Here is a 23169-nt window from a genome sequence, read left to right as displayed (position 1 = left end):
GTCTGAGGCAAGGGGTTCTGTGCGAGCGCTTTGGGCCTGGGTGCTGCCACGTGTCCCCACCACGAGGCCGGGGACAACCCCCCTGTGCCTGCGGTGGAGGGGCCGGGCGGGGAGGTGGGGAGCGAGGCGCGGGACGTGGCCGAGAGCGCGGGGCCGCATTTGCATGGAGGGGCCGTGCTGCGGCCGGGCGGGGGTTTAAGAGGGAGTCGGGGTCCGCGGCACAGCCCCGTCGGCGTGGGGACGCGCAGCTGGTGGGATCTCGCCATGGCCTGGGCCCCTCTCCTCCTCGCGGTGCTCGCCCACACCTCAGGTGCCCTGGACACACTCGCTGCGCCCGGCAGGGCCCTTTGGGCAACGGGGCCCTGTCCTCGTCCCGCTGCTGCGTGGTGAGGTCTGTGCATGTGGGGCACTCGCTGAGTCCCATTTTTTCCCCTCTCTTCTTTCCCTCTCCAGGTTCCCTGGTCCAGGCAGCAGTGTCTCAGCCGGCCTCGAAGGTGGTGAACCTGGGAGACACCGTGCAGATCACCTGCTCTGGGGGTAGTGCGCACAGTAATGGCAAATATTATTATGGCTGGTTCCAGCAGAAGACTCCTGGTACTGGCCCTGTCACCGTGATCTATAGCAACGACAAGAGACCCTCGGACATCCCTTCAAGATTCTCTGGTTCCACATCTGGGTCCACAAACACGTTAACCATCACTGGTGTCAAAGCCGAGGACGAGGCCGTCTATTACTGTGGGAGCTACGACAGCAGTGCTAGTGCTGACACAGTGACACAGGGCAATGGGGAAGTGATACAAATACCTCCTGCCATCGCAGGAGCAGCTGGCTCCCTGCTGTCCCCTGTGGTGATGCAGATCCCTGTCTCATTCCTGCCCTTGAGGCCCAGTGCTGCAGGTGGCTGTGCCTGGTGTCCCTGCTCTGCCCTCCCGCAGAGCCCCAGGGCTGTGCCCATCCCTCAAGGACAGGATGGCCCCAGCAGCTCCGTCCCTGCCCCATGCTGCAGGGCCCAGGTACCCCTGTGCCCCCAGGCTGCTCCCCATGCCCTGATGGCTGCCTCCCTGCCCCGCTACAGCCGCTGCCCTGGGGCATCGCTGCAGGGGGTCAGCATGCAGAAAGCGCCAAGAGACCACAACGTGTGGATCGCTAAAGAGCCAGGTCAAAGCTTCACCTTCAAACGGTGAGAGGGGATGTTTTGTGTGGATGCTGTGGCTACAGGCCGCTGTACGAGGCTGCAGGGGCAGCTCAGGGCTGACTGTGGACTGCTCCATCATGCCGCAGGAGGACGGACCCCTGTGCTGCTGCAGCACTGGCTGTGTTTGCCCAGTGCCAGTGCTTTGGGCTCATGCTGGGTCTGTGCAGGAGCTCCCCAGCCTGCCACTGGGGCATGTGGGCAGCCCCGGCCCTGGTCCCGGCCACAGCCATGTCCCCAGGGCCACAAAGGGCTGCCCAGGACCCTGACCCTGTCCTCATCCTGCTCCCTAAGCCCAGCACCAGGGCTACCGCTGGGTGTGAGGGCGAGGGCTTCTGCACATCACCTGGTGCCAAATGTCCTGTGTAGGGACATTTGCTGCATTCCTGTGAGCATGCTGGGGCAGAGGGATAAGGCATGTGTGGGGGAAGTTAGATGGGCACGGGTGCAGCCCTGTCCCCAGCCCTGTCCCCAGGACCTTGGTACACAGTGGGAGGGATGGGCAGAGCAGCACCGAGCACCCCGCAGCCCTGGGGGAGGTCTGCACTTTGCTAACAGCCCCACTCCCTGCCCCACGTGCTGCTGCCCTTGCCTTCTCCATGTCAAGCTGCCCGTTGCTCTGGGGTGGCAGATAACAATCAGATGAGGAGCTAGGAAGGAAGCAACCAGGGGCTCTGCTGCGGCCCTTTCTCAGCCCCCTGGGACATGCTTCCCCCATGGCAGATCCCAGTTTGGTGCCACCAGACCCTGAGAATGCCTCCCGTGGCAATTCCCTGGCAAGAATTAGTCCTTCCAGCCCAGCACGGGCACCAACTCCTCTGCCGTGTGGTCCCTGCCAGCCCCAGCTCTCCCCGGCTGTTTGGCCACGTAGCTACAGGGGCTGGGGTGGGGGCTCCGTGTGCGCCACTTTTGGGCCTGGGTGCTGCCACGTGTCCCCACCACGAGGCCGGGGACAACCCCCCTGTGCCTGCGGTGGAGGGGCCGGGCGGGGAGGTGGGGAGTGAGGCGCGGGACGTGGCCGAGAGCGCGGGGCCGCATTTGCATGGAGGGGCCGTGCTGCGGCCGGGCGGGGGTTTAAGAGGGAGTCGGGGTCCGCGGCACAGCCCCGTCGGCGTGGGGACGCGCAGCTGGTGGGATCTCGCCATGGCCTGGGCCCCTCTCCTCCTCGCGGTGCTCGCCCACACCTCAGGTGCCCTGGACACACTTGCTGCGCCCGACCGGGCCCTTTGGGCAACGGGGCCCTGTCCTCGTCCTGCTGCTGCGTGGTGAGGTCTGTGTGTGTGGGGCACTCGCTGAGTCCCACTTCTTCCCCTCTCTCCTCTCCCTCTCCAGGTTCCCTGGTCCAGGCAGCGCTGACTCAGCCGGCCTCGAAGTCGGTGAACCCGGGAGAAACCGTGCAGATCACCTGCTCCGGGAGCAGCTACGGTTATGGCTGGTACCAGCAGAAGACCCCCGGCAGTGCCCCTGTCACTGTGATCTATGGCAACAGCAACAGACCCTCGGGCATCCCTTCACGATTCTCTGGTTCTACATCTGGGTCCACAGCCACGTTAACCATCACTGGGGTCCAAGCCGAGGACGAGGCCGTCTATTACTGTGGGAGCTACGACAGCAGTACTACTGGTGTCACAGTGACACAGAGCAATGGGGAAGTGATACAAAAACCTCCTGCCATCGCAGGAGCAGCTGGCTCCCTACTGTCCCCTCCGGTGGTGCACGTCCCCATCTCAGTGTTGCCCTTGCAGCCCCGTGCTGCAGGTGGCTCTGCCTGCTGTCCCTGCTCTGCCCTCTCGCAGAGCCCCAGGGCTGTGCCCATCCCTCAGGGAAGGGATGGCCCCAGCAGCTCCGTCCCTGCCCCATGCTGCAGGACCCAGCTGCTGGGATTAGCAACATCTATGGCTGGTACTAGCAGAAGATCCCTGGCACTGGCCATGTCACTGTGATCTACCACGACAACAAGAGACCCTCAGGAATCCCTTCACGATTCTCTGGTTCTACATCTGGCTCCACGGGCACGTTAACCATCACTGGGGTCCAAGCCGAGGACGAGGCTGTCTATTACTGTGGTGCCTGGGGTGGCAGCGCTGGTCACGGCGAGTCCCAGCAATGGGGAAGTGAGAGGCCAAGCTGCTGTGGTACCAGGGCCCCTCGGGTGCCTGCTGCAGCAGCTTGGGCCTGGTCTAGGATCAGGAAATGCCCCCGTGAGGTGGGTCCTGCTGTGTGGCACGTGCCCCGTTCCTGCACGTCCCCTCTGTGCTGCCTGCAGGAGCCAGGGCAGAAGAGCAGCAGAGTAAAGGGGAAGCGCAGGTGCTGGGGCTGGGGAAAGCCCCAGACAGCTGGGGCTGGCACTGGCCTGGAGATTGTCTCCTCCCACCCTGCTCCATGCTGGGCCGGCTGCTGCCGCTTGCCCAGGGCCTGTCCCGTTTTGGTGTGAAGGCCTCCAAGGTGGAGGCTCGGCGGCTGTCCAGGACACGCGTTGCAAGCGTTTCACGGGCCTTGCAGCAAAAACGTGTTTTGCTCTACTGAACAGAGTTCGACCAAAATGACCAGCGGGCTGGAGCACCTCTCCTGCAAAGAAAGGCTGAGGGAGCTGGGCTCGTTTAGGCTGGAGAAGAGAAAGCTCTGGGGAGCCCGTGTTGCAGCCTTTCAGCATTTATAGGAAAGATGGAGAGAGACTTTTTACAGGGGCATGTAGTAATAGAACAAGGGGTGAAGGTTTTAAACAGATAGCAGGTAGATTTAGGTTAGTTATCAGGAAGGAATTGTTCACTTAATGGCAGTAAGGCTCTGCAACAGGCTGCCCAGAGAAGCTGTGGCTGCCCCATCCCTGAAGAGCCCAAGGCCAGGCTGGACGGGCCTTTGGGACACCTGGTGTGGTGTGAGGCAGCGTGCCCATGGCAGGGGGCTGGGGAAGGTGGGCGTTAAGGTCCCTTCCTGCCCAAACCATGCGGTGATTTGTGATTCCCCGTTCGTCAGCCTGTGCCCGTTGCCTCTCGTGCCAGTGCTGGTTGCCTCTGAGAAGCGCCTGGCTCCGTTTCCTTCGTGCCCCTGCAGGAGCCCTCCCATGGCTAAGACAGTCCCGGGCCTCTTGCTCTCAGGGCTGAGAAACGCCAGCCGTCCCCGTGCTAGCACGCTCTGAGCCCTTCGCCATCCTCGGGGCTCCTCATAACGCAGCCGCGGCTGCTGGTGGCTTCCTTTGCCCCAAGGCACTTTGCTGGCCCCGGTGTGCTGGGGGTCCTGCCAGTCCCTGGGGCCTCTTCTGTCGAACCGCTGCCAGCCACTCGGCTCCTGTGTGCCTGGGCAGGCAGCGGTTGTGTTGGGGAAAAGCAGCAGCAGCAGCCATGGACATGGAAAGCTGTGTGAGGGGAAGATGGAACAATGGGGTGCTGAGGCCAGGGGTGTCCGCACCTCACAGCTGGGCTGTGGGAGCTGCGAGTGCTGCTTGGTGCCCACCAGCCCCTGTGTCCCGGCTCTCCCTGGCTGCTTGGTTACATGCCTGCAGGGCCCCGTCTGAGGCAAGGGGTTCTGTGCGAGCGCTTTGGGCCTGGGTGCTGCCACGTGTCCCCACCACGAGGCCGGGGACAACCCCCCTGTGCCTGCGGTGGAGGGGCCGGGCGGGGAGGTGGGGAGCGAGGCGCGGGACGTGGCCGAGAGCGCGGGGCCGCATTTGCATGGAGGGGCCGTGCTGCGGCCGGGCGGGGGTTTAAGAGGGAGTCGGGGTCCGCGGCACAGCCCCGTCGGCGTGGGGACGCGCAGCTGGTGGGATCTCGCCATGGCCTGGGCCCCTCTCCTCCTCGCGGTGCTCGCCCACACCTCAGGTGCCCTGGACACACTCGCTGCGCCCGGCCGGGCCCTTTGGGCAACGGGGCCCTGTCCTCGTCCCGCTGCTGCGTGGTGAGGTCTGTGTGTGTGGGGCACTCGCTGAGTCCCATTTTCTCCCCTCTCTTCTCTCCCTCTCCAGGTTCCCTGGTCCACGCTGCAACGACTCAGCCGGCCTCGAAGTCGGTGAACCCGGGAGACACCGTGCAGATCACCTGCTCCGGGGGTAGCGCTGACAGTAATGGCAAATATTGGTATGGCTGGTTCCAGCAGAAGACTCCTGGCTCTGGTCCTGTCACCGTGATCTATAGCAACGACAAGAGACCCTCGGACATCCCTTCGCGATTCTCTGGTTCCTTGTCTGGCTCCACGAACATGCTAACCATCACTGGGGTCCAAGCCGAGGACGAGGCTGTCTATTACTGTGCGAGCTACGGTAGTGGTTTTAAATTGACACAGTGACACAGAGCAATGGGGAAGTGATACAAAAACCTCCTGCCATCACAGGAGCAGCTGGCTCCCTGCTGTCCCCTCTGTTGGTGGCGCATGTCCCCGTCTCACTGTTGCCCTTGAGGCCCAGTGCTGCTGGTGGCTGTGCCTCGTGTCCCTGCTCTGCCCTCCCGCAGAGCCCCAGGGCTGTGCCCATCCCTCAAGGACAGGATGGCCCCAGCAGCTCCGTCCCTGCCCCAAGCTGCAGGGCCCAGGTACCCCTGTGCTCCCAGGCTGCTCCCCATGCCCTGATGGCTGCCTCCCTGCCCGGCTACAGCCACCAACCGCAGCCTTCCCTGTGTGCAGCAGTGCCAGCACCCCGTTGCCTGTCTCTTCCCCTGCTGAGGCCGTGTGCCTGGTCCATGCTGAAGGACCTCCTCCCCTGGGATGGCATGTCAGTACAGTGCCTGCTGTCCCCCATGCAGCCCACCGAGAAGGAGAGATGGACTTCCAAGATGCATTTTGTTGTCCTTCATTGCTGTTCAGTAAAATGGAACTGAAATCCCGTTGACACCTCAGAAATGCTTAGAAACTACTCATCCAAAATAGGTGGTGTCAGCTTCAACTAAATGTTTTGCATAGACAGTTTTCATGACTTTTTGTCATTTGTACCAGTGCCTAAGCTTTTGCAGAGGCAAAAGAAACCTCTGAAACAGAAAGTATTTCCAACCACAAAGTCCTCGATGTATCATTTATTTTCTAGTGACTCAGGAGATTCACCAGCTATGTCTCTTTCTATAACCACTTGCACAAACCACAGCATTTGAATATTTTTCTGTTCATTTTAAGTCAGTGCCTTGGTTCTGGCTGCTCTGGCTGGGCGTCCACATCCCCTGCACCTTTTCTTTTCCTCTGTGGAATGATGCCGGCAGCTGGGAGAGGGCAGTGTTGCTCCAGCAGGGTAAAGCCGGGCCCAGTGAGCTCCCACCCCACCACAGTAATAGATGGGGCGGGATGAGACGGTGTACAGCCACCAAAGGCAGGCTGGCCAGGACCAGGGGGGCTGCACTAAAACTGGCCAACAAGCAAGCACAGTATTTGGGAGGTATCTGGGCGGGGGTCTGACGCATAACTTCAGCCAAGACCTTGGCCAACAGTGGCGCAGCTGCTGGATATCCCCTGGGAGAGATGGGGAGGATGCACAAATACCGTCCCCGCTCCATGCCCCGCAGCAGGCGGCTGGGCTTGGCCGCACACAGGGCTGGGGCCCGCTTGGGCTGCATCGGTGCAGCCGTGCATCGCTGCGGGTGCTTCCTTGGTGGTGGGACCCAGCTAATCGCCCTCCATAAGTCGCTCCGTGTTCACTGACGGTCTTTCCCAGCAGAGGGTGAGTGCCCAGGTTCTTCCTTGGCTTTTTTCATTTGTTTTTGGTTGGTTTTGTTTTCGTTCTCCAACTTCTCTATTTGGTTGTGGTAGCGCATCCTCGGTCTCTCAAGCCACACTGAAACGTGCTTAGGTACCTTTCCCTGATGGGCAGGAAGGTTGTACAGGCTGACTGCTCTGTGCTGCTTGCACAACTGTTTTGGTCCTTTGAAATCTGCAGAGTCCCTGCTGGTCACATCCTTGGCTGCATTATTTGGGTCTTGTTCAACTTGTCTGAGTGCAGGAGCTCCTTGGTAAAGATATATCTGTATGTTTGCTGGGCGGTGTGGTTATTTAGTTATGAAACAGAGCTCTTTCTCCTAAAGAAAGCTCCAGGTGTGCACTATGATTTGATGAAGGAATATACAGGGGGCTGAAATGGAAGGCTTTGTGTCTGAGTGGACTGGCTGGTCTGGCTGGCTGAGGACAGGAGTGCCTTGGCCAGTGGGGTGCTGGTGACTGGGAGTCCTGCAGACAAGCACATCACGTTTCCTCTGGACCTCCTACCTCCAGGGAAGCTTTTTTATTTTCACAAGTAATCTGTCCATGGAGACTTTGAGTTACTGGCTGAAGGTGATAGGGGCAGCACTGGAAGGCTCCAGCAAGGTCCAAAACCTTGCTGGTACAGCCTTGACCACGCTCTGAAGGCTTTCCTCCTAACTCCATGGGGGCAGAACAGCCCTGGCCCTGGAGCATCACATTCCCTGGCATGGCACCTCCCTGCCTGCCCTGTCCCATCCCTCCTGGGCAAGTCTCTGCTGTCCTTGTGCCCTTCCTTCTCCCTGTGCCCAATCCCTCCTCTCTGCCCTGCCCTGGGCATCATCCAAATAAACACTGGGCTAGAGCTGCCCCTTCAAACGTGCCTCCGAGTCCTTCCTCCTTGGTCAAATATGACCACGCCACTGCCATGAGCCAAGGCTCTGATCAGCTCGGAGCTGAACTGCTCACTGCCGTGTCCTGAGCTCGCTGGGTTGGTGAATGTTTCCTTTTCTTATGCGAGGAGATTCCCCCACACTGCAGCGCTCTGTCCAGGGGCTGTCCCTGTGCACAGGGGGCCAGGAGCCCTGCAGGAATGCTCTGGCAGCGGGGATGCTCTGGCAGAGTCAGGGAGCGGAGCAGGAGCCCTCTCGGATGCTGGGGCTTGCTCCACGGGGGCTGGTTCCATCTCCTGCAGCAAACACAGGAGCACTGAGCATGGCTGCTGTGGGGCCCTGGTGCAGTGGGGGCAAGGGAGCAGCCCTGGAGGGGACAAGGGGACACATCTCCTGTCCCGGCCCCAAGCAGCACCAGCGGCTGGGCTCCAGCACCACCACGGGAACAGCGTGACAACAGCTGGGGACATGGGGAACCTCCATTCCATCACCGCCGTCCCATCGTGTCCAGCCTGTCACCTCCATCCCATTGTGTCCATTGAGGCACCTCCATCCCATCACCTTCCATCCTGCTGCGTCCATCAGGACACCTCCATCCCATCACCTTCCATCCTGCTGCATCCATCAGGACACCTCCATCCCATCACCTTCCATCCTGCTGCGTCCATCAGGACACCTCCATCCCATCACCTTCCATCCTGCTGCGTCCATCAGGACACCTCCATCCCATCACCTTCCATCCTGCTGCGTCCATCAGGACACCTCCGTCCCATCACCTCCATCCTAACATCTCCATGGGACCCAAGACTGCCCTTGCCATGGAGTGGGAGGTTTTTGCATGGCCCCGTATCACTGTGAGGTGTATTTGGGGCCGGGACCACGTTGACCGTCCTGGGTAAGTCGCTGACCTCGCCTCGGTCTTTCATGGCCTGCCATGGAATTGTGACATTTTGTCGATTTTTGGTGATTTGGGGGTTTTTCTCGGACTTGGCGGTGGGCTGGGGTCTGTCGCTGGTGCAGGGACGGGCTCTCAGCGCGCTGCCGCGGGCTGTGTCTCGTCCCGGCGGACTCTGGTGTGCGCCACGGAGGACTTGGGGTTATTTTGACGATTGAAAGATCTTAAAATTCGGCCAGAAAATGTGCCTGAGTTCTGTCTCTGCCATGCGATTTCAGAAAATCAGACTTAGGTTGATAAGAAAGTCAATTTTTGTCTTTGTCAAGAAATTAGTTGATAGTCTTTATTGTTAGACCTCTCCTCTTGTCCTAAGGACTTAGTCTAAGTCCTCTTAGTCTAAATACTTAGTCCTGAGGACTAAGTCCTGAGGAGTAAGTTCTTCATCCCTGGTCCCTTCTCTTGCCGGGGACCCTGAAGTGGCCCCGGCACTGTTGGTGAGTCCGGGTGACACTGAAATGACGTGTCCTTGGAAGCTGAAATTAAATTTTTCAGAGGTATTGAGCGTGCTGTTCAGGTAAGTGCTGTCAAAAAAATGGTTATTTTGCTAAAAAGCCGACAGGAATATCTTTTTTGCTTCTGTGTTTGTAATTTTCAGAAGAAATTAGCCAAAAAAAAAAAAATCTGACACAAATCACTCGGCATAAGTCCAAGAAAAGTGTAGTTTACCAGTTTCGTCAGCAGAAAAATTTTAATTGCAGGTTTCTCGTGTAGATAAAGATATAGATCTAGATATAGATACAGATTAGATGTGGCTAACATACATTTCATGAGGTAGCCATCTCAGAAAGTGCAAATCTCCTTTACCAGCCTTTCCCATGGTGTTTTTAATTGTACTTATTTCTGAAATGAGTCTGAACATTCCTTAAAGCAGAGCTGGCTAGAAAATTGGCTGCTTTGTCTTTAAAATTTTAATTAAAATTTAAAAAAATAGCCATGCAACAGGAAAGAGATGGCATTATGGCAACTAACCAGAGTTCCAAAACTGAATCAGATTCAACCAAATATATATGGTTGAAATTGTGTTTGTGTGCGTATATATATATATACATATATATGTATGCATATATATACATATATATATGTATATACATATATATACACATATATATGTATATACATATATATACACATATATATATAGGTGTATATATGTGTATACACGTATATATGTGTATATATGTATATATGTGTGTATATATACACATATATATGTATATAAAGATAATGCTTATATACATAAATATATATATTATATACATTTATCGTAGATCATGTACATAATATATACTTGTGTATGTATATAGGTAATATATTGCATAATTTATATATATTTCATATATTAATATATAGTTATATATTTATATATTAAGATATCTATGTATGTAATATATATGTATATCTATGGATAATATCTGTTTAATGCATTTTATCTGTACACAGATCTACAATATATGTGTATGTATATACACATAGAGCATATATATGTAACACAGAAGGGTTTATGGATGCGTGTGCATGTTTTACACATGCACAGCTTTATACAAACGTACACGTACGTAGGTGGATGTGTGCCCTAACTCTGCCTCCATCGGGGCTGTCAGTGACGCGCTGCGGGTCGGGGACGATGCCAGCTGGGGTGGAGACACGCGGCGGGGCTGCTGTGGCGGGGTCTCATGGCCTTCTCCCCCTCTCTTGCAGGCCAGCCCAAGGCGTCTCCCAGCATCTACCTCTTCCCGCCATCCTCCTCCGAGATCGACTCGCAGAACAAGGCCACCCTGGTGTGCCTGATGAGCGACTTCTACCCCAGCCCGGTGCAGGTGACCTGGAAAGTCGACGGTTCCACCCGCACCAGTGGCGTGGAGACCTCTGCATCCCAGAGGCAGAGCAACAATCAGTACATGGCCAGCAGCTACCTGACGCTGAGCGCTACAGAGTGGAAGACCGTCCAGTCCTTCAGCTGCCAGGTCACGCACGAAGGCGCTGTCACCGAGAAGACCCTGAACAAATCCGAGTGCTCGTAACCCAGACGGGGCACAGCCACGAAGACAGTGGCTCCTCACCCTTCCTGTCCCTCTTGGCCGCTGCTGGTGACAGCAGCCCCCCCTCCTCACCCGGATGTCCCCCCTCATGCCCCTGCCATCCCCCTGTGCCTGTCCCCTGCTCCTGTCCCCCTCCGCCGGGTGTCACACAAATAAACACCAACACTGAACTAGCGCTGGCTCTGCATCCGTGTCTCTGTGTCCTTGTGCGCGCCAACCGCCCTGCGCGGAGCGGGGTCGGCTCCAGTGTGGGGAAGGGTTGGGGGGGGCGGGGGGGATGCACACACTGGTAGTGCCGGGGGTGCTCGGGGTTCCCGGCTGAGCGCTGGGGACACCGATGCACCCCCCCCGGCACCTCCAACACCCAAGGCAGAGTGCTCCGAGACAGTTTGGGGCAGTCTAAGCGCTGTGCTGGCACTGAGCGCTTGGCCGTAGCCGTACTGTCCTTGCCCCTCGCCCGCTGGTGTCTGGGCACTGGGTCCCTCACAGGGACTCGCTGCCCTCGCTGTGTGTGCTGGGGACGTGGCCACTGCTGGCTCCGTCCTGTGTGCTCAGTCACCCCGGTGTCCCATGGGTGGGGATGCCAGAGTGGCCACTCACACGTTATGCTGTCCCCGTGCCTCATGCCTACAGCAAGCTGGTCCCCACACCATATGCCCCTGTGTGTGTCCCATCCCCATCACAGCCTCACGGAGGTTTTCCTGTGGCCCCCACAGGGCAGCTCTGGGCAGAGACCCCGCAGCCAGCAAGCAGAATGCTCTGTGCGCTGTCGGCTCTGTATGCTCCCACCAAGTCTGTCTGTCCTTTTTGCCTCAATGTCTCCATCCATCTGGCCCACCCCAGCAACATCTACCCATCCATCCCATTTATACCAACGTCTCCACCCATCCAGTCCATGCAAACAACTCCATCTATCATGTCCACCACAATACCTCCACACATTCATCCATTCATCCTTCTATCCCATCTACACCAACACCTCCATCCACCCATCCATCCACCCACCCACCCCTCCATCCCACCTACACTAACACCTCCATCTGTCCCACCATCCTGTCCTCCAGCCACCCAGCCCAGCCCATGTCTCCATCCAGCTGTTGGTGGGTGCAGGAGCAGGGGCCGGCCACGCTCTCAGGACAGAGATTTTTGTATGGCCTTAAACCGATGCTGGAGGAGGGACGCAGCCACCTGCACTTGGTGCAGCACTGAAGACATGTCTGCCTGTTTTCTTCACTGTGGAGTTGTGGCATTTCAGTGATGTGGGGGACTTTTCTACAATTTGGGGAGGGGCTGGTGTCTCCCAGCCCCATCGATGTGCACTCACGGCACTGAGGACAGCGTTTGATGGATGGGATTGGGCTGAATTTCATTTTCTTCCTCCAGCAATTAAGTTTTGTCAGTTGAAGGTGAAATCCTGCTTTGTGCCCCATGCCTCTCTGTTAGGATTTCCCCTGGGACCAGCAGTTCACCCCTGGCATGTGCCCGACTTGTGGTCTGCAGTCACCGCGTCCCTGAGATGAGAGCTGGGACCCGCCGAGGGTAAGCAGAGCTCCTCCTGCTCCTATGTGAGGATTTCTCAGAAGATTAAGCCAAAACTACACTGCAAATATCCTGCCAAATACAAACTCTTACAAGATCCGAGGGGGCAAAGCTTCTGCTCCCTGCCCTGCTCTTTGCCTGGCCAAACCTCCAAGGGTGCAGAGCCTGCTGGAGCAGCAACCCCAGACGTGCCAGGAAAGGAAGGGCCACGGACAGCCCCTCCGTGGCACCGGGGCTCTCTCAGGCAGCAGCTCCCTGCCACGCAGCTCCCTGCCATCCCCATGTCCCTGCCCAAATCGCTGCCCTCTGCCCAGGGCCACAAAGCAAAGCCCTGAGGCAAACTGCTGCAGGCTGCCCGGCCGCAGTGACATGAGTGCCAAGATGGGCGCAGGGAGGGTGGCTTTTCTTTTCCTTCCCCTCTTGGGAATCCGAAGGCTCAGCACTCCTGATGGATCTGGCAAATGGTGCCCTGAGGCTCTGGCTGGAAAATACCGACCGTGCAGGGGCTCCCAGCTGTGAGCTGGGCTCTGGCTTCACAAATCAGACTTTGGAGGGGGGAACTCACTAATTATTGATTAAAAGATTTTGCTAAACCGTTTCCGTAAGCAACAGCCCACTGAGGAAAGCGTGCTGAATTATACATCACAGTGCCGTGCTCCCCTGCCTCCCGCAACAGGGCTGGTTTGCACCCAAAACGGGGCCTTGGCATGGGGCAAGGTGGTGCCACCAGCGGGGGCACGGCAGCGCCCTGGCTGACCCCCCCAGGCTGGCTCCCCCAAAGCAAATGAGCCCCCCAAACTGCAAAACGAACAAATGTGCTGATGGAAAACAACCCAGGGGCTCCCCGCCCGGCTGCGGCTCTCGGTCTCGTTCTGTGGTGTCCTTTGGTGAAATTTTAAACAGTCGCTTTTTTTTTTTTTTTTCCAGCTTGCCATTAATTTCAAATCGAGGGGGACCTAATTTAGTAAATGACATGCTTCAGGAAGGCTTTAATTAGCTGCAGACGGAGGCAGCTGGTGCTCCCGCAGGGTCTGGATCTCACAGGGGGCTGCACACCCGGGCTGGGGGTCATGGTGCTGGCTCAGCAGGGGCTCCGGGTGGGGGGGCTGATAAATGGGGATGGTTTCTCTCTACCAAAAGGCCAGATCCCCTCCACATCTGTGCCCCCAACCAGCCAGGGCGTGCTCTCATTTCCTACCCATCACCCCAAATCTCACTGCCGGTGAGCCCGGGCATCCCCACCAGCCCGCGGGGGCTTGGTGGGTCGGGGCGACGTGGCAGCAGCTCCTGCCATGCAGCAGCAGCGGGGCCGGGGCACAGCAGGGTGGGGGCATCCCCAGCCCTGTCTCAGCAGCTGTGAGCCACGCAAATAGCTGGGTTTCCTGGAGGCAGCAGGGCTGAAACTCGAAAGCAAGAGCCGGGCGCTCAGAATAGCCGCCGCTGGCCGGTGGGAGTGGGCAGAGGGGCAGCTCGGCTTGGGGTACAGGGTGAGTGCGAGGCCCTGGGGGCTGCCCAGCCCCCCCAGCTCTTTCAGGAAGGTGTGGGGCAGTGTCTCCAGCTGCGGGGGGTCTCCAGCTGCGGGGGTGCACAGGGCCCGCGCCCCCCTGGCTCCACCAGCCCCACCGTGCAGCTGTGCGGGGTCGGGGCGTCCCCGAGCTAAATTTACTCCCCGATCTCCAATCAAAACTTGAGCTGGGGGGCCCAAGCTGGCAGAAAAAAGGAACTGAAACGGTCTCCAGCGAGCGCTGACGTGTGAAGCAGAGCGAGTGCCGCGCCAAGCAGCTGCCGTGCCGCGCGCCTCGGTCCGGGCCGAGCCAGCCTGGGCTGGGTCGAGCTTGGCTGCTGCTTGGGGATGGCGGCACCATGCCAGGGTGTGTGCCCAGCATGGTGCACGGCGTGGGGTGACCTGGCTGCAGCACATGTACACACACATGTGCACACCCTGCCCCACCAAGCACACCGGGCCCACAGGATGCGGCACCGCCAACCCCACGCACACGGGACTGGGACCAGGCTGGCCCCGCACTGCTCTGCCCATGGCCTTGCCTCCATGTGCCACCCCCTGCCCATGCTGGGCCCCCTGTTCCCTCTCCACCACCAGGTCACCCCAAATCCTTACTGATGGACGGAATTAAACCATTAATTCCTGCCTGCCTCCAGGCAGCGTCATGGCTGAGCTTGTCCACACCACTGCGACCTGCCATGAAATGTGCGTGGCAGATTCAAGATTCCCAAAATACGGAGCAGATTTCCCAGAATGTGTGAAATAAAATACATTAGGAATGTTCCCCCTGCAGCAGAGCCCTGGCTGCGGGCAGCTCAGAGAGCGCAGCTCCCATCGCACCACGATTAAAGGGGAATTAAATGAAATTAATAAATGCTTCAGGCGGGCTCAGCTGCAAGTACCACCTGACCGAAATCGCCCGCTCGCAGAGAAGAGAAAATTTGCATGGCAGTGGCAAAACAGCAACCACCCGCTGCGCAGCTGGGCAGCCCGAGCAGCCCTGCCGGTGGGATGTTTTTTTTTCTGGAGCCACGCACGCAGCCCGCGCGGAGGTAAATAGCAACAAATAGAAACTTCATGGCTTGTCCAGGTCATAAACAAGCTGAGCCATCTCAAAAATAAACACCTCTGAGCTGCTTAAAAATATTTGTCATTTCAAGTTTAGCGTGTTAATAAAGTAAAACTCCCAACAGAGCTATGCACCTGCTCTGGAAAGGAAGCAAACACTTGTTTTCTGTCGGCGTTTACTGTAAAAAGCCGTGTTTCCTGATGCAGGTGCGCCAACGAAGCCATCTCTTGATGTCTTGAAAACAGCTTGTCTGAAAAATGAACGTGAGTTGAGCTTCATCCCTGCTTAAGACTCCCATGAGCAGGTTTGTAGCTCGCTGTTGGGAAATATCGGGAGCAGGCACGGTGCTGGGGCTGGGGAGGTGGCAGCGGGGAGGCAGGAGCAGGGCCGGGCCCAGAGGGTGGGCGATGTGTGCGGCGATGTGCTCCACCAGCTGCTGCGTCCCTGTCCGGGGCCCTCAAGCACGAGCAAGGTGCTTGTTTCACTGAGCCGTTTGGGGAAGTTTTTAAGCCAAATGCTGATTTTTCTCCCTGCTGTGACAGCCTGCCAGTGCCAGAGCTGTGGCATGGGGAGGACTCACAGGAGGTGATGGGGACATGGTGTGCACCCCGGGGCCGGATCCTGCACCTCAGACAGCGCTGCCCCTGCCAGCAGCCACCGTGCTCTGAGCACACCCCATCCCCAGACAGAAAGACGGCCTTTCCCCATCCCTCTGCAGCCTCCATGGGGCAAATATCAGTTTTTGAGTGTTTCTGCCATGTTTTTAGGCATTTTTGGAAGGGCACCGTGTGCTGGCCATCGCATGTATGTGCAGCTGCACTTCACCAGCCCCACAGCTGGGCCTGTGCTCCCCCCGGGCCAGATGTGCTGACCGCAGCCACGGGGCTCAGGGGCAGCACTTAGTCTTGCTAAAAATTGCATCCCGGCCGAAAACATACGTCCACTTTGGCCAAACACCAGCTGGTGGCCAGGAATAGCTGCGGCCACGGCACGCTCGGCTTCCTCGGCACAAACTTTCCAGCACGTGGCACCGCGAGTGCCGCTGCCTGGCATGGCAGCCAGCAGGGCCAGGAGCAGGAGAAGCTGATTTTTGGCCCCATTTTGGCAATGGCTTAGAGAGGGGGTTTCCAGGCAGCACCCCAGTGATGGTGGCTGGGGTTTGGGAAAATGGGTGGTGAATATCTTCTGCCCCCCAACTCCAGAGCAGGCTCTGGACTCAGAGCAGACTTTCACTGCAGGACATGGGGGGCACGTCAGTGCAGCCGTTCATAGAAACACCTCAAATGCTCCAAATGCTGCGAAGTGCAGTGATAAGACAAGGAGTAATGGACTTAAATTAAAAGACAGTAGGTTTAGGTTAGATATCAGGAAGAAATTGTTCACTCCAAGGGTGATGAGGCTTTCCAACAGGCTGCCCAGAGAAGCTGTGGCTGCCCCATCCCTGAAGAGCCCAAGGCCAGGCTGGACAGGCCTTTGGGACACCTGGTGTGGTGGGAGGTGTCCTGGCCATGGCAGGGGGCTGGGGAAGGTGGGCGTTAAGGTCCCTTCCCACCCAAACCATGCGGTGATTCTAAAACTGGGCCATGAAAGCGCCCATCCTGCAGCCATGTTGAACACTGAGGCTGAGCCATGGACGCAGTGAAATTGTGTGTGTGTGTGTGTGAGGGGGTCTCACATGGCCAGACAGCTTTGTGCCTCACTCCCCAGAGCCGCCCAGTGCCACTGTGGCCACAGAGACTGGTCCCCCCCAGCTACAGACCACCAGTGCTCCTGCTGGGCCCTGGGCCGCTCTGTGCCAAGGTGCTGCACGGTGCCTTAGAGTTTCTTGGGGCCGCTGCCATCTCCATCCACACATGATGGGCTTATTGAGCTGCTCCTGGACAGGCCCCAGCCCTGCCCCTGGCCCCGTCCTCCCCCAAGTGCGTGTTCAAAGCCCCCAGGTGCAGGGACACTGCGGGGCACAGGAGACACAGCCCTGGGGCAAGGTGGCAGGGACCAGCCTGCAGCCTCCACACTGGCCGTGGCTTGCCAGGGGCAGGCACCTGGGGACAAGAGAGGCCCCATGTGTGCTGGCTGGCCCCGGCCCCAGCCGCCCTCTCACCCCCCTGCACAGCACTCACGGAGCCCTTGAGGGCAGGTCGGTGCTCATGGCCCCGAGCACGGCCGCTGCTCCAGGGTGGTGACAGCCGGAGCCTGGCTGCAGTGACCAAGCCAGACCATGCCGGTGCAGCACCAGCACCCCCGGGGTCCAACAAACTGCTCCTCCACGAAGGTGTCAGGCCGGACCCAGCTCGGGCTCAGCCTCCGCTCTGGTCTGCAGTCAGTGCACGGGGTCATTGCCAGACACCATCCAGGCCGCCTGCTCAAGATGCCTCTTCCCATCTGCGGCCCTCAGTGGGAGCCCAAGGCCCACACATGGGGGATGTTCAGACACCCTCCTGCACCCATGGGTGCTGCAGCCCCCCAGGAAGCTCCCTCTCACCAGGGGTTCCCATCAGCCCTGCCAGGGCCCTCTCCCAGGGGCTGTCCTGAAGGATTCATGCTCAGGCAGTGGCTGTGGGGTCCACAAATGCTCTGTGGCTGCCGGGGGTCCCCTGGGCTCCCTGGATCTGCAGCGCACCGACACCCTGGCCCTGGCTGGCTCCGCACAGGGCTGCAGCACCGTTTTCCCCCCAGAAATGAAGAAAAGCCCAAGCAGCCCCCCTCTGCTGCTGGCCAAGGACCTGTGCTCTTACTCCCATAACTTTGGAAGAGGCTGGAAGTGCCTGGAGCATCAGCACCATAACGATGGGCCACCACTCTGCGTGGCTCTGCCCTGAGGCGCGGGGCCGGGCAGCGCAGGCACAGCTGCAGCAGTTTCTGCTGGCCTAAAATTAGCCCCTGGGAAAGGGCCACAAATTCCCCGTGCTGCACCCCGTGGGGCTGAAATGTGCCACGTCCCCATGACAGGGCCCGGGGGAAGGCAACGTGGCCACGTCAGCACACACAGCGACCACATGGACACGTGCTGGGCCAGGATTTGGCCCCTGGGGCTCACGGGAGAGCTGTGCACCATTACAGAGCCAGCCTGGCCCCATCCTGCCGCCCCCAGCTTGCTGCTGCCCCCCATGCCACTTACCCAGCGCCGTCACTGCTGAAGGGACACGGAGCCGGAGGCAGCGATGGGGCCAGGAGCTCTCCTTTATTCCAGCCCCGACAGACCCTATAGCCGAGCCCCACGTCCACACCAGCCAGGGCTGCAGCACCCTGGCCCAGCTGCTGTCCTGACGTGCTTTTTTTTTTTTTAACCATTTTTCCCCATTTCCCGTGAATCAGATGTCACCTCAAATCTGTGCAATGATGCTGGGGGCTAGGAGGCGACAGGCAGGGGATGCTGGACCCTACGGGGATGGCGAGAGGGGGCTGAGCAGGGCCAGCAGGAGCAGGGGGGACAGGAGGTGGCAGGGGCAGCCGCGGCTCGAGGTGGCGTCCCTGGAGGCGAAGACCTTGCGGCTGCGGAGCGGCTGTGGCGGGCGGAAGTTGTCGGTCATCTTGAGGGGCACGGGGCCCGAGGCCGGGAAGTAGACGGTGTTCACGAACGCCCGCAGCTGCCGGGAGGAGATGCATGGGGTTGGGAGCTGTGCTGCTAGGTGTCCCAGCCCTGAGGCATGCATGGCTCGAACACGGGGCCAAGCGATTCATCCACCCACCTGCCTCAGCTCCCCCGTCCCCACAGCCCAGCCCGGCGCCCCAGGAGCAGACAGCCCCTTTACCTCCCCCATGCTACTGTTCAGGTGTAAGGAAATGCACAAGGACTGGGACGCTCACAGCACGGCTTTTGGCCATCTGAGGCTCTCCAGCCCCACAGCAGGGCCGACCACGCTACCTGCGCCCAGCCGATGTCCACGGGCTCCTCGAACACGGTCCAGACGACGGCCTCGCTGCAGTCAGGGGTGGTGAGGGAGCCCTGGTAGCGGTAGTACCTGGAGAGCCGGCTGGCGTGTGGCAGCAGCGTGCCCAGGCGGAAGGTGGAGGCCAGGTCCACAGACTGCCCTGCGTGGTGAGATGTGGGCACTCAGCCTGCGCCAGGACAGGGGACAGCGGGGCCACCCCCATCCGCTGCCCCCAGCCCACCCCCAGGCCTCTCCCGCCTGCTCTTGCCCCAGGGCAGGAGCACGAGGATGCCTCACCAGCGTGGGAGATGTTCCTCAGGCCGCTGACGATGGTGTTGTAGTTGGGGTTTGGGGCTTCAGAGACCTGCAAGGCGAAAGCGAGCAGCTCAGGCAGGCAGAGCCTGTCCCACAGCCCAGCGGTGGGGTGGAGGAGTTTGCAGCGGGGCCCCTGCTTTGCACGATGCTGGGGGCTCTCAGACAGAGGATCTCCCAGAGCCAGCATTTCCCAAGGAGCCTTTGGGAACACACACAGGTCCTCCAGGGACACTTCCCCCCCAGGTCAGACCGCAGGGGTGCTCTGCTCAAACCCACGCGTGCTGGCAGGCACCAACCCCATGAGCCGCCACCAGCCTACCTGGAAGAAGCAGCCCAGGACGGCCAGCCCGCTCGGGTGCCCCTTGGCCTCCCCCAGGGTGCGGTACTTGACGTTGATGTGGACGATGTGCAGCTGGGGAAAGACAGAGGGGCTGAGCGTGGGCACCCAGCCGAGCCCCCACCATGCCCTGACCTCACCAGGGGCCGGGCACCGGGAAAGCAGCGTGCCCAGGGGGAGAGGTGGGAAAGGGGGAAAGGGGATGCACAGCCCATGTGTGCTTGAGCATCTGTTCCAGCCGCAGTGAGTCAGTTTTGCTCTACTCTGACAGACCATAAATATTTTACAGGCACAGAGGCTCGTTTGTCCAGAAGGATCCCAAGGTGCTCGGTGGAGCCGCGCTCACGACCGCCCTCCCTCCCTTGCCCAACTCGAGGTGCGATCCCTGCGGGTACGGGGGCTGCTCCCCGCCTACCTCCATGGGGAGCTGGTGCCCGTCCAGGGTGTGCTCGGAGCCGTTCCCGGCCGGGCTGCCCCAGTGGAAGTGGAGCTGCAGCGCACGGTACCGGCCGGGGAGGCCCCCGCCGCTGATGGCGATGTGCTCGGAGGCCGGCTCACCCTCCAGGCTCAGCATCACTGCAAGGGATGGGACAGGGACGGGGCTGGCGGCCGCAGGGCAGCCCCGTGGGGACAGCAGAGAGCTGCAGCACCGGCATGGGGGCTGAGCCCCATCGTGGGGGCAGAGCACCCACCCGTGTGCCCGTTGTTCACCAGCCTCCACTTGCCCGGGGGGGCCTGGTCGTAGCCCTCAAAGACGATGTCCCCAAGGCCGCTGTCCCTCTGCAGCCGGCGCCTGTCGATGTTAACCGGGGACTGCTTGCTGCCGCCGCACGTGGCCTTCAGCTCCTTCCAGTGGCTGGGGCCTGCGGGGGGGCACAGCCATATGAGCCACCGCCACCCCCAGGGGGACACCAGGACAAGGATGGCCAGGTCCCCAGCTGGCCCCACAGTCCCTGCACTGTCTCCATCCCTTCTCTCATCACTCTGAGGAGGTTTTTGGCTGGAAACCTGGGGAGCTGCGCCCCCCCCCCCCCCGCCCCCCGCTGCCCACCCCGCAGGCTCCACGTTACCCGCTGCCTTCATTAAGGGGTAGTCCCCACAGCCCTGCCAGGGCATGTGGCCGGCTTTGTGCAGCCCTGGCTGCCCCCTGCCAGCCCCGCTCCTCAGCCAAAACCAGCCCTGGCCGCTGCCCGGTTTGGTTGAATTGTTGTGAAGTCAAATCTCTGCGGGGCAGCAATAAGCAGAGCCCAGCCACTCACGCCCCTGGACACGGCTGACCTGCTGCGGTGGCCGGGCACGGTGCACGTGCACCCGAGGGCTATAAAGCAGCTGGGCTGTAACAGCTGATTAAATGCTCCCTGAGCCTTAATTAACCTTTTACAAGCTATTTGTGTGCTTCCAAACAACGTGCCCCCAGGCGTACCGAGGGCAGGTGCCTCTCAAGGCAGGGAGGGCACCGAAACAGAGCCGTGCCCTTGTGCCGGGGCTGTCCCCACTCACCGCACTTGGGGTCCTGCGAGTCGTAGCACCACTGCCCTGGGGGAGAGAGCACGGGTCAGGGGGGCCGTGGGGGCACCCCAAACCCCTCTTGCTGCAGAGAAACCCCCCTCAGCCACCTGAGCCCCACTTGGTGTTGGCATTACCGCACGCTCACCACCTCTCTGCCTTCCTGGGCAGCTCTGTGCGATTTGGGACACCCCCTGGGGGTGGCCGGGCCCCATCTCTGCAGCCCCCACCTGCCCAGCACCCCCGGCCCGAGGGGGGATGCAGCCGGAGGGGGCTGCGGCACCCTCGGTGCCCCCGCGGCTGGTCGGGCAGCAGGAGGCGGCTGCAGCACGCAGGGGTGGCCGTGGGCAGGTCTGCACCCACGCCGCGGGGACGACGCTCGCCCCGTCGCCCAGAGCATCCTCATCCGAAGCCGTTTCCCTCCCACCAGCGCTGCTGTCAGTGCCGGGAGCTGCTCGGAGGCAGGCGGCATGGGGACAGCTCGCTCCACGCCGGGCTTCGGTGCGGCAGGGAAGCGGGAACACCAGGGAGATGGAGCTCCCAGGGCTGTGGGCTTTGCTCCCATCGCAGTCCCACCAACCGGCCCCAGATCCGTGCGTGGGAGCACGGCCCCCCGGCACTGCATGTGCCGCCAGAGACCGGCGGCAGGGTGCGGATGCTGTGGCCGGGGGAGCAGTGGCACAGAGCAGCCCCCAGCCTCGGCCCTTCACGCAGCCACCCGCGGGGATGGGCAACGCAAGTGGCCCCCGCTGAGCCCTTCCTGCACCACCTGTGCTGCTGACAGCCCTGGCCCGCAGCCCCGCATCCAAATCCTCGCTGCACAGCAGGCTCAGAGGGTTGGGAGCGGGATGGTGCCGGACTCAGACTGTCCCCATGGCAGGGATCTTGGGCTTTCCTGCCCATCCAGTGGGAGCTGAGCTCCTTGGGAACCCTCAGAGCCGCAGCATGCTGCCCTTGCCCCACCACGAGCATCCCCTGGCAGGAGCCAGATGAGTGCCTGCTGCTGCCAGTCTTGCCCCAAAGCAGGGTGTCTGCATGCCCCAGCCCAGCACAGCAGCCCCAAACTGCTTGGAGGTTTCACCCACAGAGACTTTCCCTGGGTTGCAGCCCAAATCCCGAGTTCCTGAATGCCCACCCCACCCGAGGGGCACCCACCCGGCCACCTCCTGCCAGGGCCGACACCTCCCCAAGTCCGATGGCACAGCAGGGACAGGGATGTCCTGCGGGGATGGGGCAGGACCAGGACCCCAGCCTGAGCAGTCTCAACCCATATCCGCTCCCCGACAGGTGGAAGGGGAACAAACCTCTGGCACCCGCGCCCCACGCCCGTCCCTCCGGCCACCCCAGGCACCAGCAGCGCAGCGGGCAGGCAGCGCATCTCACCTCCCGCGGCCGCTCGGATGACAAGAGGCAAAGTCACAAAAGTTATCCCCAGCCCCTGAGGCCCCATGCCAGCAGCAGGGCCGTGCCGGCCGCCCCGCCGTGATGCCCCGTCCTCCTCCGCAGTGCGCCCGGGCGGGCGGCAGGGCTGGGGCGGGATGCAGCGCTGCCAGCCCCGGAGAAATCCTCAGCTCCAGCCTGAGCACTGCTGTTAAATATTCATCACAAGGGCTGAGTTTTTAACTCCTCGCCTGCTAGGAGGGAGCAGGGAGCGCCCGGCCCCCAGCCAGCCCCTGTGCGCAGCGCCAGGCCCCTGCCCGGGCTGGCACGCGTGGGCAGCCAGGAGCAGCGGGGCAGCGGCAGCCTCCCAAAGCCCTGGGGCCGCACCGAGCTGCCTGGCCTGCTCCCCTCCTGGGGGCCAAGGGGGTGGCAGGGGTGCCACAGGCATCCCATTCCCTTAAGGACGCTCTCCATCCCTAAAGCAGGGGCTTGCAACAATCCCACTGTGCCCCCAGCTCGGCACAGGGCCACGGACAAGTCCCTGCAGGACCATTGGTATTCAGAGAATACTGGGGATGCCCCATCCCCTCCCCACTCCTTGCACGCACACACACTTGTGCAAAGGAGTGTGCAACAGCCTTTACCCCCAGCATGGCTCTGGAAGCCACCAGGACCTGCCTGAGGTGCTGCCCCCTTGGGGTGTTGCCCATGGGGGGGTGGGTCCATGTCCCAGGGGAGCTCTCATCCCAACGAAAGAGTTATTCTCCTGCAGAGGGTAGGTAGGAAGGGGAGTGAACGTGCAGGATTGTGGTGTTGTCACATTATCCTAAAATATCCCAGCTTTCTTCAGGCAGCAGTGAAAAAGGAGGCCACAGGGCTCATCCCTCATCTCTCGCAGGTACTCACGTCCTGGCTCAGA

At 60.3% G+C, this 23169-nt stretch overlaps 2 protein-coding genes and 2 long non-coding RNA genes across 40 annotated transcripts in view; 2 read left to right on the top strand and 2 right to left on the bottom strand.

The window, feature by feature from the left end:
- IGLL1 (immunoglobulin lambda like polypeptide 1) overlaps positions 1 to 10903 on the top strand; it is a 35939-nt gene extending 25036 nt beyond the window's left edge. For 31 of the 36 annotated variants that reach the window (XM_080559906.1, XM_080559905.1, XM_080559903.1 and 28 more), the window contains 2 exons: positions 8594 to 8629; positions 10388 to 10903. In XM_080559906.1, the coding sequence (XP_080416032.1) occupies positions 8594 to 8629; positions 10388 to 10710 (359 nt within the window). In that variant the 3' untranslated portion in view covers positions 10711 to 10903. Of the gene's footprint in view, positions 1 to 159; positions 311 to 453; positions 766 to 2231; positions 2382 to 2524; positions 2816 to 4858; positions 5011 to 5153; positions 5454 to 8593; positions 8630 to 10387 lie in introns of those variants that run through there. The other 5 variants (XM_080559921.1, XM_080559915.1, XM_080559901.1 and 2 more) reach the window with 5 other exon arrangements.
- LOC308179569 lies at positions 2619 to 10379 on the bottom strand. Its single transcript, XR_013940427.1, has 2 exons — positions 8588 to 10379; positions 2619 to 2812 (listed from the first exon to the last, which is right to left on the bottom strand). It is a non-coding gene; the product is annotated as an uncharacterized lncRNA (long non-coding RNA).
- Positions 10904 to 14804: 3901 nt separating the features above from the next.
- Positions 14805 to 19753, top strand: LOC308179570. The gene is made up of 3 exons (XR_013940428.1): positions 14805 to 14823; positions 15047 to 15103; positions 19654 to 19753. It is a non-coding gene; the product is annotated as an uncharacterized lncRNA (long non-coding RNA).
- On the bottom strand, positions 18003 to 22879 carry LOC308179562 (carbonic anhydrase 15-like). Of its 2 annotated transcripts, XM_080559940.1 has the most exons (8): positions 22254 to 22879; positions 20865 to 20900; positions 20057 to 20227; positions 19780 to 19940; positions 19347 to 19439; positions 19010 to 19076; positions 18706 to 18872; positions 18003 to 18427 (listed from the first exon to the last, which is right to left on the bottom strand). In XM_080559940.1, exons 1-8 carry the CDS (start codon positions 22318 to 22320, stop codon positions 18221 to 18223), a joined length of 969 nt encoding a protein of 322 aa, XP_080416066.1. In that variant the 5' UTR covers positions 22321 to 22879; the 3' UTR covers positions 18003 to 18220. The 2 variants fall into 2 exon arrangements, with proteins under 2 accessions (XP_080416066.1, XP_080416067.1); XM_080559941.1 differs by lacking the exons at positions 20865 to 20900; positions 22254 to 22879 and adding an exon at positions 20435 to 20835.
- Between the last annotated feature and the right edge of the window lie 290 nt (positions 22880 to 23169).

Source organism: Anser brachyrhynchus, assembly GCF_964034855.1.
Source record: "Anser brachyrhynchus genome assembly, chromosome: 17".
Lineage (NCBI taxonomy): Eukaryota > Metazoa > Chordata > Aves > Anseriformes > Anatidae > Anser > Anser brachyrhynchus.
The sequence above is the reverse complement of the archived record's forward strand: the minus strand, read 5'-3'. Positions and strand labels throughout refer to the sequence as shown.

Bases quoted from the DNA above. Each gene is read 5' to 3' on its own strand.
- LOC308179562 (XM_080559940.1), bottom strand. From the start codon at position 22,320: ATGGGGCCTCAGGGGCTGGGGATAACTTTTGTGACTTTGCCTCTTGTC. The intron at 19,941-20,056 runs GTGGGTGCTCTG...CATCCCTTGCAG, and splicing joins GGTGAACAACGGGCACACGG to TGATGCTGAGCCTGGAGGGT. The intron at 19,077-19,346 runs GTAGGCTGGTGG...TTCGCCTTGCAG, and splicing joins TCCTGGGCTGCTTCTTCCAG to GTCTCTGAAGCCCCAAACCC.